Genomic DNA, 18223 nt, shown 5'->3' on the forward strand with positions numbered 1-18223 from the left:
ATAAGCATAGTTTCTGGACATACTCACAGGCCTACAGAATTAAAAAAATTATAAGACAATCATTAAAACATGTCAATGGTTATCAAAAACAATTAAAAATGCAACTGTACATTTCAAAAACTACTCTAAAACCTAATATATTTGTCATCGTGATTATAGTAATTGAAGCTAGTATCTAATTTATAAGTATTGGACTTGAAGCCCTGTGATTTGCTTCCTCCCCCAGTGTATTAACAATTTGGATCTAAAGCCTGATATTCTCAAAGATCCTTCCTTCCCAGGGTGCCACTCCGAGAACCTTCCTATTTGGACCTGCATTGTCATGAAAACTCCAGAGTGCTCTCCTGCTTTCTCCCGAGTGGTGTCAGTCACTCCAGGGAGTGCCCACACCCCTTACCCCTGTGCCAGAGCTCCAAGTGCCCCCTCGCCCAACTGCCTGCATTAGAGCTGCTGTAGGGATTAGCCCAAGGATGTAGGAGGGATAGATGAAGCAAGCAAGAAAACAGGGAAGCTGCATTTCTATAATATTAAGCTTAAGCTTGAAATGCATTTTCCCATGAAAAACAACATACAGAGAATATTATGTTCCTTATAAGTATTCTTATTTTCATTGCTATATTGTTACATGGGCTTTTGTAGGCTGGTCTGAAACACCAACTGCTTTAATCATCCTATGGGAAGATGTTTTGCAGGTATCTTTTAGATAACTTTGCAAGTCTTTCACGCTGAAGGAGAAAGATAAGACATCGATAATTTGGATTAAAAATAACTAAATCAATAAAATAAGTAAAAAGGCAAAGTTAGACCATGTCATAAACTGCAGGTACCTTTCTTAATTCTGTATCATGTGCTATCCATCGAATTACTGCCTCAAATACATATCTTTCATTGCCAACGTTTAACTTCTCAAGAGAAATCACTTCTTTAAGCTTTTGGGGACTCAGTTCTAGGAATTCTTCTGTGCTGCTGACATCCCGGAAGTGAGTCTCCAGGTATTCCGTGGCAAGGTAATGGACGTGGTGCAGGCAGTAATGAAGTGCAAAGTCACGGATCCCGATGCAGTTCTCAGCAGCAATGCAGCCTTCTAAAAACTCGCAGCACAGAGTTTTAAGATCCGTCAGAAGAAGCAGGTCCGCTGCCTGTACGACGTCTTGGATGGTATCTTCGTTTAGCCGGATCTGTAAGAATTTCATAAATATTTTATATTGGAATGTATATATTTAAAACCCAAACCACGAATCTATTAGGCTGAACCACATGAAAGCTCCATTTTTGTAGGTCAAAGATGACGAAATATTGGCAATTTCATAGTTTAACATAGCACTTTTTTCCAAGAAGAGTTTGGGGGCCCCAAGGAACCTCTGAACCACATAAGCTGTACATGGCCGGTTAACTTTTCCTACTGCTTCCCTTGCTTTACCAACGTTAACGATCAATAACTCTTCAAGGTGAATGTCTAGTTGCTCACTTCTATACTCAACTTAGAGAAAAACCTTAAATGACCGAAATGCTCAGGAAATTGAAAGTTCTGTATTCTACGGTAAACTGAAGATGATTTCTTTAAATAGTAGTAGCACCAGAACTGTGGAAAATCTTGCCTTCAATATATAGGGTGTCCCTCCCAAAAATGTATATACACTTTAAATAATTATTCATTCCAATGGATTAAATCTGAAAAGAAAGAAACATCAATTGAGCTGTTAAAAAAATGTATGTGTATATAATTTTTTGGGACACCCTATGTGAAGTTCACTCCTTTGCCAAATGGAGTACCAAACTGAATTTTAGCTCCTTGAAGAAAGGGGATCCACACTGCCTCAGAAGCCTTGTCGGAAAATCAAACATCAACTCGGCTTGGTAAAACAGATACAATTTGGCCCCAAAGCTACTTTCTGGAAAGAATCCCTAATATAAGACTTTAAAAATCACTTTGAACATTTACTTTTCCTTAATTTTCTTCAGTTTTTTGATCGATGCCTCTTCCTCCATCCACTTGACAGTTTTTCTATTCAACAGTAAAGAAACAGGCCTCTAAAATATTGCCATGATCACAGGCGGTCCAGACTCTCCCAAGAATGGTATCCAATCCTCCATTTGGAAATGTGAGGAGATTTCAGAGCAGAGTACAGCAAGAAACATTTTACTACGTTTTACACATTGTGTACCATAGATAAAAAAAAAACACGTGTAACTGCCAATCACCTTAGAAAATGAGCAACAAAAGTACAAAGAAGTGTATGGAGTAAGCTACAAGTATGGAGAAATTTCCCATTAACATTAAATTTAACCAGATAGTGGATAGCTGTAAACTATTCAAATGTAGGCATGTAAAAAAAAACCCCACTAAATTCCATCTCCATAAAACTAAACTGCCAAATCAGTTTGTTATAACTTACCTTGTAACTGTGATTTTAAAACCACAATTAATTTAAATTTGGAACAAAATCTGTAAATAAAGTTTCAAATTTCAAGCCTAAGTCTTAACATGAATAAACTCTTATTGACTTATAACTTGTTATAACTGCTGTTGAATCGATTTTACAAGTTAGATAAGAGGTTGGTCCTAAGTCTTATTTTGTGATGCTACAGAGTATCTCCAGTATTTTAAGGGCTGCCCCCAAATTAATTTAAATTCATTTATTGTTAATAATCATACAACACATAACTTTACATCCGCATACCCACCACCTAGAGTTCAGAGAAAAGAAGGTAACATCATGAAACTAAACGGAAGACTTCAAAAAGGATGACAGTCACCGAGTCTGACTCTGGGCAGAACGAGCATATTTAGAGAAAGTAAGCAGCACACTCAGAATACTTAGAAACGTGTAGGAGACACAGCCTTTACAAAAAGGAAAAGTAACATAAGAAGAAGGAATAAAGACGACAGTAAGAAATAGCTCTCAAAAGGAATGAAGATAAAATGCATTCTCACTAACTTCTTCCTGTTAAAAAAAAACAAAAAATGAGCCCTGGTTCACACCTAAGATTTTTCTTATGAATCCTCATACTATACTTTAAATCACATAATAGCAGGTTGGGAGGACGGGGGCTGAAGGAGGGCAAAGAAAAGGAGAGAAGTCTAATCACTTTCCTCCCAGGTTTCATTAAATCCCCGGAAACATAAATGGGAATAAAGGGAAATCAGCAAGAATGAATGGGGTTGGTACAGGGATGTTGGTCCTGCTGAGGCAACAGGACCAAGGCATCATGAGTACAATGCAGGTGCCAATCATTTGTGTGAGCCTAAAAGTCTATTTCTACAAAAGAATCCCCCACCCAAGGAAGCTCCAATTTCCATGCTTTGGAGACAGAATGAGTTCCTCAACAGTGGGTAAAAAGCAAAATTGGAATTGAGATTTAAAAACAAAATGACAACAGCGAAGGGAGTACCCCACGTTCTTCATATCTTATGCTGGAAAGTGGAGCTCAGGATGGTAAAATAAAAAAACTGAGGCTGGGTAAGATCTTACTCAGTCTGCTGTTCTGTAAAGAGCAGAGTCCCAGTAGAACACAGTTGGGCACCATTAGCAGCAGGAGATACTAGTCAAGCACACAGTGACAGAAGATGATGATGAAGTGTTCAACGTGGCCATAGAATGGAGGAAAGGAGACCCTCACCCTGAGCTTGAGAAGCCTCTATTTAGTCTTCCTTCCTTTGTATCTCATCATACCTGCCCACTGAAGATGTAATCCAGGATCTCTCTCATAACCATTACCGATATCCCTTCAAGTTCAATCTTATAGGTTGATCCATCATCTTTTGGAGGATTATAGTTTAACTTTGTCCTAAGAAAGGAAAAAAAATGTAAAATTTCTATGAAAGAACAAATAGGTATAAATATTTATGTACTAAATACTCTATAAAGAATATGGTAATTAACAGTATATGAACCCTACCCAGGAAATTCAGTTTGTTAACTTTAGATCAATGTATTTTTTTATAACTTTCAACTCTTAAGCAAACATTTGTTCCAGGACTCTGAATGCAACTTCTTAAAAAACAAACAGACAACCAAAGAACTCAGATCCACATGAACAAGGATCTCTACTTCACCTTGGGGACCCCAGGTCTTTCCGCTTATTTTTTCATGTATTTAGTTATCCAATTATTTTCAATAATGTAACAAGGACCCCACAAACCTACCAACTAAAACAAAAGCTATGACCCTGACAATAACTTGCTTCTAACCAATGGCCCTCTTCAACAATCCATTCCTTTGCTTCCCCCATCTGAAGTAACTATTACCCTAAATCCTATGTTCAATTTTTCTTTGCTTTCTTTTATATTACTGTATCCATGAAATATATATATTATTATATCCATTAAATATGTAATATTTATAAATTTTATAGTCGTACAAATTTATGACTGTATCCACAGAATACGTATAAATACATTATTATATTAAGTATGTAATATATACAAATTTATTATTGTATCCATGGAATATATATAATACATAAATAAATGTATATATATAATTTTAAGTTGTTTTTAATTTTATAAAAGTTTCATGCTGTAATTTTGCGGGCATTTTTTTCATTTAATATTATATTGCTAAGAGTCATTTATATTGCTGTGTATCACATTGGTTCTTTGTTCTTTCTGCTTTACAATATTCCTCTTTCCTGTTGATGGGCCTCTGGGCCATTTCCAGGTTTTTGGTACTGTGAACAGTATTGCTATGACTATTCTTGTGCATGTCTCCTTTTTTATTAGGCAAAACAAATTTCTCTTGGTTGTAGCCCTGGGAGTAGAATTATGCTAATTATTCCCCAAAGTATGAGATGACACTAAATTACTCTCCAAAGTAGAGCAGTTCACAGCCTCATCTAGTATGTGTAAGAGAATCTGTGGATCCACAAACTCTACATTTAAATGTCATACTTTCTAAGTTCTGCCAATCTAGTGAGTAAAATATGGTCTCTCATTGTGTCATGATCTGCATTTCCCTCATAATCCAGGTACTGAACATCTTTGTGGTCATATGTGTTTCTTCTGGGAAATACATATTCAAGTTTCTTCTTCAGGTTTTTACTGAGCTCACTGTCTTCCTCATATTGAGGTGGAGAAGTGCTTTATTACAGTCTTGACATTAATCCTTTGGTAGACTTGACACTTTTCTTAAGGTGGTTAACAATTTGAAGAACAATTTTTCACGGTCAATGCTTTTTTTGTACTGTTTAAGAACTGGTACCTTATCCAAGGTCTAAAAGATACTCCTAATTTAGCAGAGGAAAGCTAAGACACAGCCTAAATTGCACTTAAGACCACCCAAAGGGTCAGAATTGGTAGTATGGGGAAGCTGTGGAAGGAGGAGTAAAAGATGAGCTAAAAATAGAAGCATGGATTGACAAAGTCTTAAACAGTTGAATTCCCAGATCCTTCTTCCACATATATACACAACATTCCTGCACAGTTTAGTAAGGTTCTCCCCAGCTCCACTGGAAGTGATTTATAGTCTGAAGTATAAAACTGAGGGTGGGTCTCTGGGCAGGGTGATATTAGGTACATTTGAAGTAGGTATACTGTGCCAAAAACTGAGTTAAGAGTGTTTACATACTGAATGCTGAGACTATCAGTCTTTTTTCTCAACTCTGCTCCTAAAATGCTGAAAGCCAGACCTATATGCTCCATGCAAAAAACTGGAAGACTGTTTTGGAGGATCTGATCAGCTCAAAAGGAAAGACTTAAAGATATGGACATAGATCTGCCCCAAGAAAATACCCATCTTGATCATGCAACAGTGAAACCCATAGTCAATAAGCCTAACTTACAGGCTCTCAGCTTCCAATACATTTTGGAGCAGCACTTCTGAAACTTCTTCATGTCACACCACTCGTAGAAAATGTAATCTTACTGTGGGGTAGACAGATGAGGCCGTATGTAGGCCAGGGGTGGACAGAGGGCCCAGCCTTTCCAGATGCTGCCCAGACACTCTAGGGGTGACACCATCATTATCTTCACACACCTGCAACATTTTTTTTGGCACACTGGTTAAGAAATTCTGCTTTAGAGGACCACTCTTTAAAACTGAGCAAACAAAACTCAACAGATGTCTGAGGAAGAATGACAGAAACCAAAACCAACAGGACAAAAGAAAGTGTGGAGGAAGTAAAGGTTATATACAAAATGAAATGTCAAGGAAGAAAGAAAATCTCTCACTAATATTCCCAGAGAGAAAAGAGGATATTGCACTAATGAAACAAGAATAGGATGCTATTAAAAAAAGGAACATTCGGAGGATAACAAAAAAATTTTAAGGACTGCAAAACATTTTTTAAATGCAATGTAAAAATAACATATATAAGTTTCCTAGAAAACAAAGCAAAAAAGACAAAGGTAGAAAATAGGAGGACAAGTTAAGGAAATAAAAAGATCAGTCCAGAAGGCTGAAGAACATCTGAAAAACAGGGATACCCCTGCAAAAAAGAGAATATTCTCAAGTAAGTGCTCATAACAATGGATGAAATAGCCCCTTTCTAAGGCTTATTATCATAATACTTCAGAAAAATGGAAACAAAAAAAAATTCTCATATAAGGTTCCAAAAAGAAAAACAGGTCATACAGAAAAGAATAAGAGTCAGAATGGCTTCACACTTCTGAAAAGAAGTTAAATGGCCATGGGGAAATAAAAATTCTGAAGGAAAATATTTCCAATCTAGATTTTTTATAACCAGCCAAACTACCAATCAAATGTCAGCAAAGAATAGACATTTTCAGCTATACATGGTCTCAAAACAATTTATCCCCCATGCAACCTTTCTCAGAATGATGCTGGAAAATGTGCCCCAACAAACAAGGCAATGTATCAAGAAAGAGAATGCTCCTGGATATTAAACAGGGAATAATGAAGGATGGTGTTAGGATAACAGCTATGTACCAGTAGAAGGAAGCCAGTGGATTCTGGTGCCAGTAGAAGACCTTAAAGATGAAACTGATGGAATATATAATGATCTGAAGGTATAAAAAGGATATTCAGACAACTTTGTATCCTCCCTATATTTCATATTCCTGCCTCTATAGTTTCTATTGAACTAATAGTTTTACTCAAAAGGTGTTTCATTTCTTCTTGCTGCACCCCAGCTTTATCAATATTCTTGACACTTTTATTAAAAGTGAAAAAAAATTCAATCTCAATCAAGAGAGAAAAATAGTATAAATGGTACAAATAATACCTAATACATTAAAATTTGGCTTTGAAACATATCATATACTATTTTGGCAGCAGTTGTGTCTTCTAGTAATGTTTCACTTAGGATGTCATAACTATTTGTATTTTTCAGTCACTGGGCTGGTTATCAAAATATCGATTCTCAGATCCAACTTCACAATTTTTGCATGCTCTGTGAAAATGGATCTGAGCCTTTCAAAATAATTATACTTTGTCAACTGGCACGATGTTAAGGTTTTCAGTAGAGGGCGCTGGAAAGACACTGCAGGAGAAAAGAGTTCTGCTTCCTGGTTCTGGTACAGCAGCTTGGTAGGCTCCTACAACAGCCTGCATTTCAGCATCAGGCTCCTGCAGTGCACAGCTGCCAGCAGCATCCTGCGGTTTTCCTCAGAATCTTTCAGGCAGTTTTGAAGTAGAGTGTTTCTGGTGAGATACCTCTCTGTGAATAGCTTTCCCAGGCACCTCAGCGGACAGATTCCAGAGGGCTGACTTAAAGCAAGTCCCACCCGTGTGGCTTCTCTGCCATGCAGTGAGCCATGGCTGTGCCCTGTCCAATGTCCAATAGAGTATAGATCTCAGCCCTGGGGGTGGTGGCTGCTTCTTTTATCAGGGATTCCTGTATTTTTTAGTTTTATTTACTTGTTATTAGCCAAAGCCTCATTACTCCAATCTCCTGTTGTAGTTCATAATTCTTCTCCTTTAAAAAAAAATCTCCTATCTCCTCAGGAAAACAACACTATTGAGGGTCTATTACATCCTATGGAGAACTTCAATGTTAGATCACAAAATTAAAAGCTCCTGGTTTTGGTCCCATAAGCTCTCTTTGAAATGACCTAAATAATTCTTTATATTAAACTTTCTTTGTTCAAGTTACTGTGTGGCTTAAAGGCTCCAAAATGTGTTCAGATAGAGGGGCCTCAACCTAGAATTAGAGTTGTTCTTATTTTAAAGTAATTCATGTTCAACAAGAGCTGGCTGCATTTGTAACACTGCAGAATTATTAGAAAAATGAGATGAAAAAGACATAAACCACCTGACAGCAAAGCATCAAACCTAGGCCTGAATCAGGTGGCAAGTTCCCTGTGTAGGACATGAAGACTGGTGAGGGAGGCTTGCTGCAGGTCACCCTAGAAGGATCGATCTCAAGTTCATGCACAACCAGGTTTTCATAGAGCTGAATCACATTAAAAAGCACAATAAAGTCCAAGGCGTCTTTGTTCTGGAGGAATCTGTTCCTGACACTGGAGAAGTGGTGAGCCACAAGGACAAGACTCCCATGGCCCATGAGACCTGCTACTCTGTATTGTGTCTTTTCTCATATGTAGCTGCAGTTCATAGAAGTGAGGAAGATCTCAGAAAAAGAAAGACATAGAAAAAAAGACATAAAATATAGGTTCCAATGATTTTATCATTGGATTCAGCACATGTAAAACTACTCTGTCAAATTGCTACAAGAGTTTCTAAACTCTTACTCTCAATGTGTGTAGGCATATGATTGTGAACAGGTAACAATTCACAGGCCACCTGTCTCTCTGGAATACAGTGAAAGTTGGTCCTTAGCCCTTTCCAATCTTAGATGGTAAGAGTACTCAAATCAATTACGAGAGAATCTTGGTTTGTAGCTGCTGTTATCAGTCCCTTCCATCTTTCACTTCAGTGGCCACCCCTCTCTCAGCAACCTCATAAGCTTGTGTTATCCTCCCCCTCGTCTTCACTGTGTCCCCAGCTCTCCAACTAGTCTCTACATCCCTTTAGTCTGTTTCCTGTGGTTCTCTATTTCCCTCCTTCAGTGAATGCCCTCATTTTTATGTATCTACCAGCTAGCTCCTTAGCACTCCTCCAGCCCAACAGTCTCTGCATGGCCTTCCCCCTTTCACCTCGCTTTCTCACCTTGCACAATATCTCTAGCTCCTCTGCCAAGTATAACTGGGAATTCAATGAACTGGACTGAGTTAATGAATTTTTAAAAAAGTTAGCCTAGGAGTTAATGACTGAGAGTTTTGTTTCTAAAGTTAGCCCAGCCCAGCCAGCAGGGCTCAGCTGTTGAACATGACCCTATGATGCAGGAGATTGCAGTTCAATTCCTGGCCAGACCATATGGCCAGGTTGCAGGTTTGATCCCCAGTAGGGGGCGTGCAGGAGGCAGTTGATCAAGGACTCTCTCATCATTGATGTTTCTTTCTCTCTCCCTTCTTCTCTGAAATCAATAAAGACTTATTTAATAAATAAATAAATAAAGTTAGCATATATATAACAGGAAGTAAATCAACTGTTTTTTCCTATGTTTTCCATCTCCACCCCAGGAGGCTATAGGCTCATTTGTAAATATCACAATATCTTTGTTTTTATTATGTGACTGTCAATTTAAAAACTCTCTCCTAGAAAATGCAGCAGTCTTAAATATCATTTTAAGAATTTCATAATACTCAAAAAACTAGAAATAATTTAGAGTATGGTAAAATTGGGCCTCAGGTGTTCAGATATAAATATCCATGCCTATCACATTTTTTCCCAGTTCTCCAATTTCTAAGGCAAGACATTTCCCCTCTCTGCCCATTTTCTCATTTGTAAAAAGAAGAGGTTAAGTGAGGTGATTTGTGAGCTCTCTCTCCTTGAACATTTCTGGACTAACCTGCTGAAACAGGCCGTATGGACTTACTGCAGAGACTCTGCTCTGGAGACACATCCTGTTGAGTCCTAGAGGACAGAGTCCAACCAATTCAATCAGTTATCTAGGATTTATTTATGCCTTCTATGGGGCATGCAGTAGTTTATTTTTCCTCCAATCACTTATCCTCTAGGCAAACGTTTATTTTCTATTAAAGCTGAACAGCGGTGAAACAAAATCAATTTTCTTTCCTTGACAACACTAAAAAGAGGTTTTATAAGAAAAAAGTTGTCGGCTACTAGCTAGTAAAGAAGCTGGTATTATTTGAAGTTTTACACCCATGAATGAGGTCTGCAACTTTTAAATAAGTATAATAAAGCCAAAGTACTCTGTTGGTTATATATAAAGTCCTTTTATTACTGGCTTCTAGTTACTGAAGATGTTCCATGGGTCTAAATGCCCTACCAAACAACCCAGATAATTAGGTCTGGTCCTTCTCTTCCAATGATCATTTTAGACATTACTGAATAGGATTTGATTAAACAGTGACAAAGAATAAGTCTAAGTGACCTTTCTTCTTCTCTGATGCAACAGCTTTTCTCCAATAAAAGAAAACATAATAAAAAAGAACGCAAGAGAATGTGACGTTCAAGAAGTCAAGATTTACAGAAATTCTGGGGTGATTCATAGCATTACTCATAGTTTCAAATGGTTCCTCTATCACCTCAAGCTGTGTAGCTACCAAGAGCAGGCTCATTGAGATGTGTGCAGAGGGGTTTGGGCCAACTACTCCATTTGCCCACTTAGGCCAAACTAATAATTTATGTTCCTTTGGGGAGTCTTTACAGATGTCCCTGCCCCCCGTGTCTTTATGAGCTCCTAAAAAACATCAAAAAAGGATCTTCAGGGCAGAGGATTTTTAGGGCAGTGAAAGTCCTTTGTATGACACCATAATGGTAGACACATGTCTTTATACATTTACCCAAACCCACAAACCAAGAATGAACCATAATGTAAACTACGGACTCTGGGTGAGTGATGGGCCAGTACAGATTTATCAGTCGTAACAAAGGCACTCCTCTGGTGGGGAATGTTGATAATGGGGGAAGCTATGCATGTGAGGGCAGGGGTATATGGGAAATCTCTGTGCCTTCCTTTCAATTTTACTGTGAACCCCAAACTGCTCTAAAAATAAAGTGTATTTTAAAAGTGTATTTCTTTAGTCCCCATTCAACTTAATAAAATATAAATTTGCAGCTGATATTTCTATCAACAGATGGCATCGTCCCATGACAAGGCTTTTTATGGCCTGCTTTTCCATCTACCTCACAGTTTCTGCCACTCAAGAATTCCATCTATATGGAGGAAGAGCATCTACACAGCTGAGATATGATTGGAGACCCAAAGGAAAGCCCAAGGAAGTCCCAGGCACATGGTGGGATACAAACCAGGAGTCACAGAATGACTTCTAGGTAAGCTTCCTTTCCATAGCACCTTGACCTGCAGGGGCTAACTAATCATTGAGGAGCTCCTCCTACAGGGCCAAACAAAGTCAGAGGAGCAATGAGGAGAGAAAGTCACAGAAAGCATAGGCATGATGCTGTGTGACTCGTCTGTGACTGCCAACCTAGTATTGGTAAACTCAGATTAGGAGGTGGTTAAGAAAAGTAGAACTGGGGCAACATTCCTCATATTACAACTCTCAGAGTTGAACTTTATTACGAGTGGCATTCCAATGGAAATTCAATACCATTTCTTTTCCTTCATTAATTTCTTTATTTTTCCTCTATTCATGCCTCTCTGCCTCCAATTCTTTTTACCTAGAGAGATTACGGTTCTCATTTCTTCATCATCAAGACTTTTCCTCATACAGATCCTGGAACGACTCATAAGTTGAATAAGTTTTAAGAGTAGTATCCCAGGATGTTCTGGAGAACTGTTCCAGAACTCCAGGTCCCATCCCAGACTAAGTAAGCCAGGTCCAAGACTGTGTATATTTAAAAAGTTCCCCAGCTGATTCCAATACATTCCCTCCTCTTGGAATGTTCTCTCCACCTCCCACTCCCCTAATCACCTGCTTTAACCCTTCACTGACTTCAAGTCTCCACTCCAACAACACCTCCAAAGAGCAGCCCAGGAACCACACTAAAATAACACTTGCACTCTCTTCCCTGCTTTATTCTTCTTCATAGAATTTATCACCATCCAAGAAGCTGCATTTGCTTAATGTCAACATCCATGAAAATAGGGACTTTGTTTTGTTCACGGCTCTATGCCCATAGCTCATGAAGCGTCTGGCACTGAATATACAGTAGATAAATATGTATGGACTTGATAGCACACAGCCAGGCTGGGGAACCAGCGGGTTTTAACGCTGTAGTGTCAGTTACTGAAACCAAGGGGCCCCCAAACAAAATGAGCACCACTGTTGAGAAATGGCATTATTAACCAGCAGAACAGCTTTGAGGTGTCCAGCACCGCAGCCTACTGCTTCGTCCACACTGAGGGTGTGATGCTTTCCCAGGGCACCCAATCCAGGGTGTGCTATATTAGCCAGCAATTCCAGAACTGAATGTCAAAGGCTTCACCACTGCAAAGCCACCCAAATGTCCATGACGCAATAGTCCTGCTCTGTGGTGAGGCCAACTGGACTCGAAGGCTGGTTATCAAGGTCTGCAGCTTGTGAATAAGCCTAATTGTCCAGTGCGCCATCTCATTCTGCTTTGTTGCCTTCTACTCACCATCAGCGGTGCACTGCGTGGGAAAATTAGGAGTGACTGAGTGATGGAAAAATGCAAAGATTAGGGTAGGTTTCCGGAAAATCAAGGGTTTACTGTCCAGGTGTCATCCCACCAACCCACCTTATGGTAATGAAGCTGAAGCAGAGACGCTTCGTCACAGAGGATGCAGAGTCAATTACTCCAACAAGGCCATGGGCATAGCTCACCCTTCCCTGGCAATCTCCCTGCCCCTGACTATGCAACACAAGAGGATTCATTAAAAGTCTTCCATTTTCTCTTGATGATATCACATCACGCTGAAGAGGAACCAGAGCACTTCGTATTTTGATCTGCTCTGAGTAACCATGTCCAAATACATCAATATCTGGAAGAAATATGAGAACAGAAAGCACGTCCTTCGAGAGTTGTGTGATTTGAACAAACGGGAAATTTATCTGAGGGACGATAATGTTTTCTGAAGAGAGGACACAGAAAGTGCAAATTACATCTTAAGCAGGGGAGCAACACAAGTGAACTTCTCTAGTTTGTGGTGTGTGTGGGGGAGGACAGGGAGGGAGGGCAGGACGCACAGAGTATCACAGGACTGTGGATATGCACAACTACAAGTGACATTAATTATACCTGGCAGCAGCACAGCAATCCCTGGAGAGAAGATAAAGTGTGACCAAATCAATAAAAACCGTAGTGTCAGACAAATGACTTTGTTTTGTACAGCGAGTCCCTTTGCTGATCCAGGCACAGTATTATGTCCTAGGGATGGAGTTAGAAATTGATCTCAACTAGCTGGTGGTTCCTACCTTTGAGGAACTGACAAGCCATCACTTCTAACCATGGGCTTCATGTCAGTAAAATGAAATGTTACTGACATTTCTAGTAGCATTATGTCCCGTCATCTAGTGTCCATATGTACCGTAATAATTCTTTTTTCCCAGCCTGCTGATAGCCTACTTCTTCCCCTGTTGTCTTAGGAAATGGTACTATTTTCTGCCCAGCTGCTTAAGCCTAAAATTTAGGAGTCCAACTGACAAACAACAGAATAAATGACTGAGCCAGAAAGTGGAAGTGGAAGCTAGAACGAGTGAACGTTGATGTGGAATGGGATGCAGATGGCCTTCACTTTGTTGTGCTTCTGCGGTACTGCATTTTTTTACAAACTGAAGGTAAGACCCCCCACCAGAAAAACAATTATGACTCGCTGACGGCTCTGATGATGGTCAGCAACATTTTGCAAAAAATTATTTTTAATTAAGGTATGTACATTTTCTTAGACATAACGTTGTTGCACACTTACTAGACTATAGTGTAAACACAATTTTTCTATGCACTGGGAAAGCAAAAAACCTGTGTGACTCACATTATTGAGATTCTCACCAAACCTGCAATATCATGGAGGTATGTGCGTATTCACACAATCTTGAAGTATCGCCCCATAATTTACTTATTAATTACAAGGAGAAAAATAGTGGATTAACCTGGTGAATGCCGTCTTTAACCACGTGATCAAACTAACGTTACTAATGTTGGGACAAAATAACATCATGGGCCCCTGATATAACACAGAGAAGGGTGCAAAATCACTCCTACGGAAATCAAACAAACCCAAGTTGAGGGACACTACAAAATAACTAACCAGTACTCACCAACGTGCCAAGGCCATGACAGACTTGGGAAGACTGAGGAAATGTAACAGCCTGGAGGAGACCCAGGAGACATGACAAGTGAACTGCTGTAAATTTTGAAGCAGGTGCTGCTATGCAAAATACAAAGGAGGCAAAAAGTCAGCTCCCTGGGGAGAGCTGGCAGAGGCGGCTTCATAGAAGCTGCACCTGACCTGGGTCTCGGCTGAGTACTTTACAGTACACTGAGAAGGGGGACAGCGAAGGCATTGAAGTAAAGTGTTGTACATTCAAGGAATGACAGACACGTAGTTTTGGAAGGCAGGAGAGGAGAGCGGAGAGAACATATTTGGGGGAAGAGGGTGAAAAGGGGCCAGTTGCTAGAGGACCTGCACACCATACAAAAGAGTCTAGAGGTCACCTTGAGGGAAATGGAGCTGCTTATGAGTTTTGTCTTTTTTAATCCTTTTATTTTGAAATAATTTTAAACTTATACAAGTTTTAAAGAATTACAGAGTTCCTGTAGACCCTCATCTAGCTTCTACTGTTAATAGCTTAAATAATCTTAAATAATACAATTATCAAAACTAAGATTAAAGGTTGGTGCAATACTATTAAATAAACTATGGACTTCATTCAAATTTCACCAGTTTTCCCCATAATGTCATTTTTCTGCCCTGGGATCCAATCAAGGGTTCCAAACTATCATTAGCTGTTGTAGTCTCTAAGCTATGACAGTTCTTTAATCCTTCTTCATCTTACAAGACCTTGACACTTTGGTGAGTACTGGTCAATTACTTTGTCCCTCAACTTGGGTTTGCTTAATTTCTTACAATGAGACTGAACTGATGCATCTTTGGTAGAAACAATACAGAAGCGTTGTCATGCCCTTCTCTGCATCTTATCAGGCAGAATGCTATGTTGATATATGCATTATTACTGGTGATGTCTGTTGGGTTTCTCTACTACAAAGTTAAACTTATATTTTCCCTTGTTACAAATAAATATATTGGAGATAATTTGAGAATATACAAATATCCTTTTTCTCTTCACACTCTGGCCCACTGATTTTAGTATCCACTGGTGGATCTTGCCTGCAACAATTATTACTATGGTGTTTTCAAAGGATGACTCTCTGTTCTCTTATTCCTTACATATTTATTAACTGAAATTCTTCGGTAAGAGCTGTCTCTTCAACACCATTTATTTCTTTATTTACCCGTAGACACATGGATGTTTATTTTATTCTATGGATTATACTGCAATGTTATTGATACTCATTTTCTTGCTAAAATTAATGCAGGTTTGGCCATCGGGAATTCTTTCAGATTGGCTCCTATGTGGATCTTCTTCCGAGCATCTCCTTACTTTCTGGCACAAATACTCCAGGTTTGTGATGTATTTTTCCTGCCCTAGTGTCTAAGTCAACCATGTCTCCAAAGACATTAGAGTTTTAAACATGATCTAATTATATTCTTGAGACATCACTCTGGCAGCAGCAGTGTGGAACTGAGCATGGAGGCAGACAGACTGGTAAGAGATTTTATCATAATTCAGAACTAATAAAAGCTAGAACATAAGCAGTGGCGACGGTGAAGAGGAGACAGATTCCAGAGAGTCGAGAGGTTGAATGATAGGTCCTGGCATCAATGAGATGCTGGAGTGGAGGAGGAGGTGGAATTCCTGAGGATCACACATTTCTCCTGGTAGCATATTACCCTGCACAGTAAATGAAGGACAACCTACTTGGAGGCAGAGGGAGCTGGGCCTGCCTGAGTTTAGGGTGCCCGTGTAGTAGGCTATTGGATATATAGGCCTGGGGAGAGAGGATGAGGCAGAGGTATCTTAGGAGTGTATGAAATTATCATGGAGAGAGTAGAGGTGTCACATAGAGTATTGGGACAGACAGAGAGGAGAGCCAGAAAATCAGACTGTAGGGGAAATGGGTCAAAAGGTATCAGAGAAGCCCAGAGAGGCCAAGTGTGAAGAAAATGACCAAGAGTGACAAACACAGCTGATAGGTCCAGTAAGATTAAACACTAAAAATTTTCACTTGATTTGGTGATTATACTTAGCAATATTTTAAAGAACAGTCTTAATGAAATGGTAAGAGAGGAGTCTAAGTGCAGAGTGAAGGAAAACACAGAAGGTGAGACTGTGGACAAGACAAACATGCTTGCAACAACCCTGCTGGCAAAGTGAAGGAAATGGTGCACTTGTTAGAGGAGGGCACAGAGTTTGTTTGCTTTTAACAGATGTGTTCATTTGACATTTGCACACTTTCTATATGCCAGGCACTGGAAAAAGACTTAAGCATACGTTTATGCTATGGAAAAGGAGCCAGAAGAGACGGGAAAAACAGAAAATACAGGAGGACGAGGAGAAGCGACAGACCCGTCCTCTTAGAAGACGAGGGAGGACAGGGCGGGAGAGCTGGGGCGGGGGAGCAGGGAGGACTAGCCAGGACTGCCGCTTCCTGCCCTGGAGACTGCAAGCAAGCCAGCACATGACATTTAAACAGTATTAAAGCTGATCTTCAGAGTTGAAGTTTTTATGTCCAAATCTTTTAAATCTAATACTCTAGATCAGTGGTGGGCAAACTACAATCTGTTTCTGTATGACCTTTGAGCTAAAAATGGTTTATTTATTTGTAAAAGGTTGTTAAAACCAAAACAAAGAAGAATGTGTGCTAGAGACCACATGTGGCCTGGAAAGCCTAAGATATGTTTGACCCTTTACCAAATGAATTTGCCAAAGCCTGCTCTAAATGTTTTTACAATAGTAAACACACCTTTTAAAATGCAGTTTAACAGATGTGCAAAATAATAATAATAATTTTGAGAAACCACTTGCAAAATTGACAAGGCAATGGTGACAGATCTGAGAAGAAATGTCAGACACACACTGCCAATTCCAGATTTTCTACTCAGGTATGATTTTTCAGATGGCATTTATCTTTCTATAACCTTTATATGATAATGCATATTACTAGTACAATAATTTGGTTTCATATAACAAGAACAAATCTGTTTCTATCTTCAGAAACAGATGTACCTGGGATACAGCCCCCACGTCGGTTTCCTAGCACCCACAAAAAAATACAAAGAAAAAAGCCCCAAAGTTTTTTTTCTAATTTGTTTCAAAAGAAAAGAGACTGGAAATTAAAATGTCAAATCAGGGAATGATGAAGCAATTTATATGGAACAGCAATATGATGTAATAACAAAGAGCTACTAAAAATGATTATGGGCATTACATTGAGATATAAGAGGGATATGAAATTACTTCAGTGAAAAAATAATGTGTATATAGATCACAAATATAACAGTATATTAAGTACACTGTTCAGAACCAGAATTTAGGGTGACATCAATAATTAAACTCTCCTTGATTTTCCATAATTTTTGGTATAAAAAATGGATTCTTAAAATTTAAATCTAGTTCTTGTAATTTTTAAAGCAAAACAGTCAATAAAATTTACGTCTTAAAAGACAAGGTCTGAAAATGCGTGTTAAAAATTTTAAGATGACTTCAAAGACAGAATCGTGATGCAGCAACTTGTGAAGCAGAAAATTCTTCTAGAATGAAACAAGCCTGGTTCCTTGTTCTGGTCACACCCTGACCTTTTGGAAATACACATAAAAGAAAGATAGGCATGCCTCGACCTGTCACACAATCCCAACTTTTTTACTTAGGTATGATTTTTCAGATGCTATTTAAAGAGGCTCCTTCTATAACCTTAGACCCCATGCAAACGATCTTCTCAAGAGTAAGCCCCTTTGATTTGGGGACACTCTTACAAGTCTTCTCTCTAATTAAAAACTGGCTGATCTGGTTCTTTTTTGCTGCCCTATACAAATGGCACTAAATACTACATAAGTTCCATATTTCAGAAGTGAATCCGTATTTCTGCTCACTTTTCATCCTGTCTTTCCCAATGTAAAGAGTTGTAAGAAAGGTTTAGGCCTTTTCAAAGGCAGAGAAAGTGGCACTACTGAATAAATTCACAGAAAAAGAATTTATATAAATTTATTGTTGTCTTTGAATCCATCCTTTCAAGGCAGCTCAAACGAAAGTATT

At 38.9% G+C, this 18223-nt stretch overlaps 1 protein-coding gene and 1 non-coding gene across 2 annotated transcripts in view; both read right to left on the bottom strand.

Moving 5' to 3' along the window:
- The window catches only part of GAN (gigaxonin), a 54641-nt gene that overhangs the window by 25427 nt on the left and 10991 nt on the right, over positions 1-18223 (bottom strand). Inside the window, exons 2-3 of the mRNA XM_016196932.2 lie at positions 3675-3789; positions 828-1178 (exon numbers count right to left, since the gene is read on the bottom strand). Of these exons, the coding sequence (XP_016052418.1) occupies positions 828-1178; positions 3675-3789 (466 nt within the window). The remainder of the gene's footprint in view (positions 1-827; positions 1179-3674; positions 3790-18223) is intronic.
- LOC148091023 (small nucleolar RNA SNORA25) lies at positions 7889-8013 on the bottom strand. The gene has a single exon (XR_015716087.1). It is a non-coding gene; the product is annotated as a small nucleolar RNA SNORA25 (small nucleolar RNA).

This window comes from Miniopterus natalensis, chromosome 18 (genome assembly GCF_054644295.1).
Source record: "Miniopterus natalensis isolate mMinNat1 chromosome 18, mMinNat1.hap1, whole genome shotgun sequence".
Classification (NCBI taxonomy): domain Eukaryota; kingdom Metazoa; phylum Chordata; class Mammalia; order Chiroptera; family Miniopteridae; genus Miniopterus; species Miniopterus natalensis.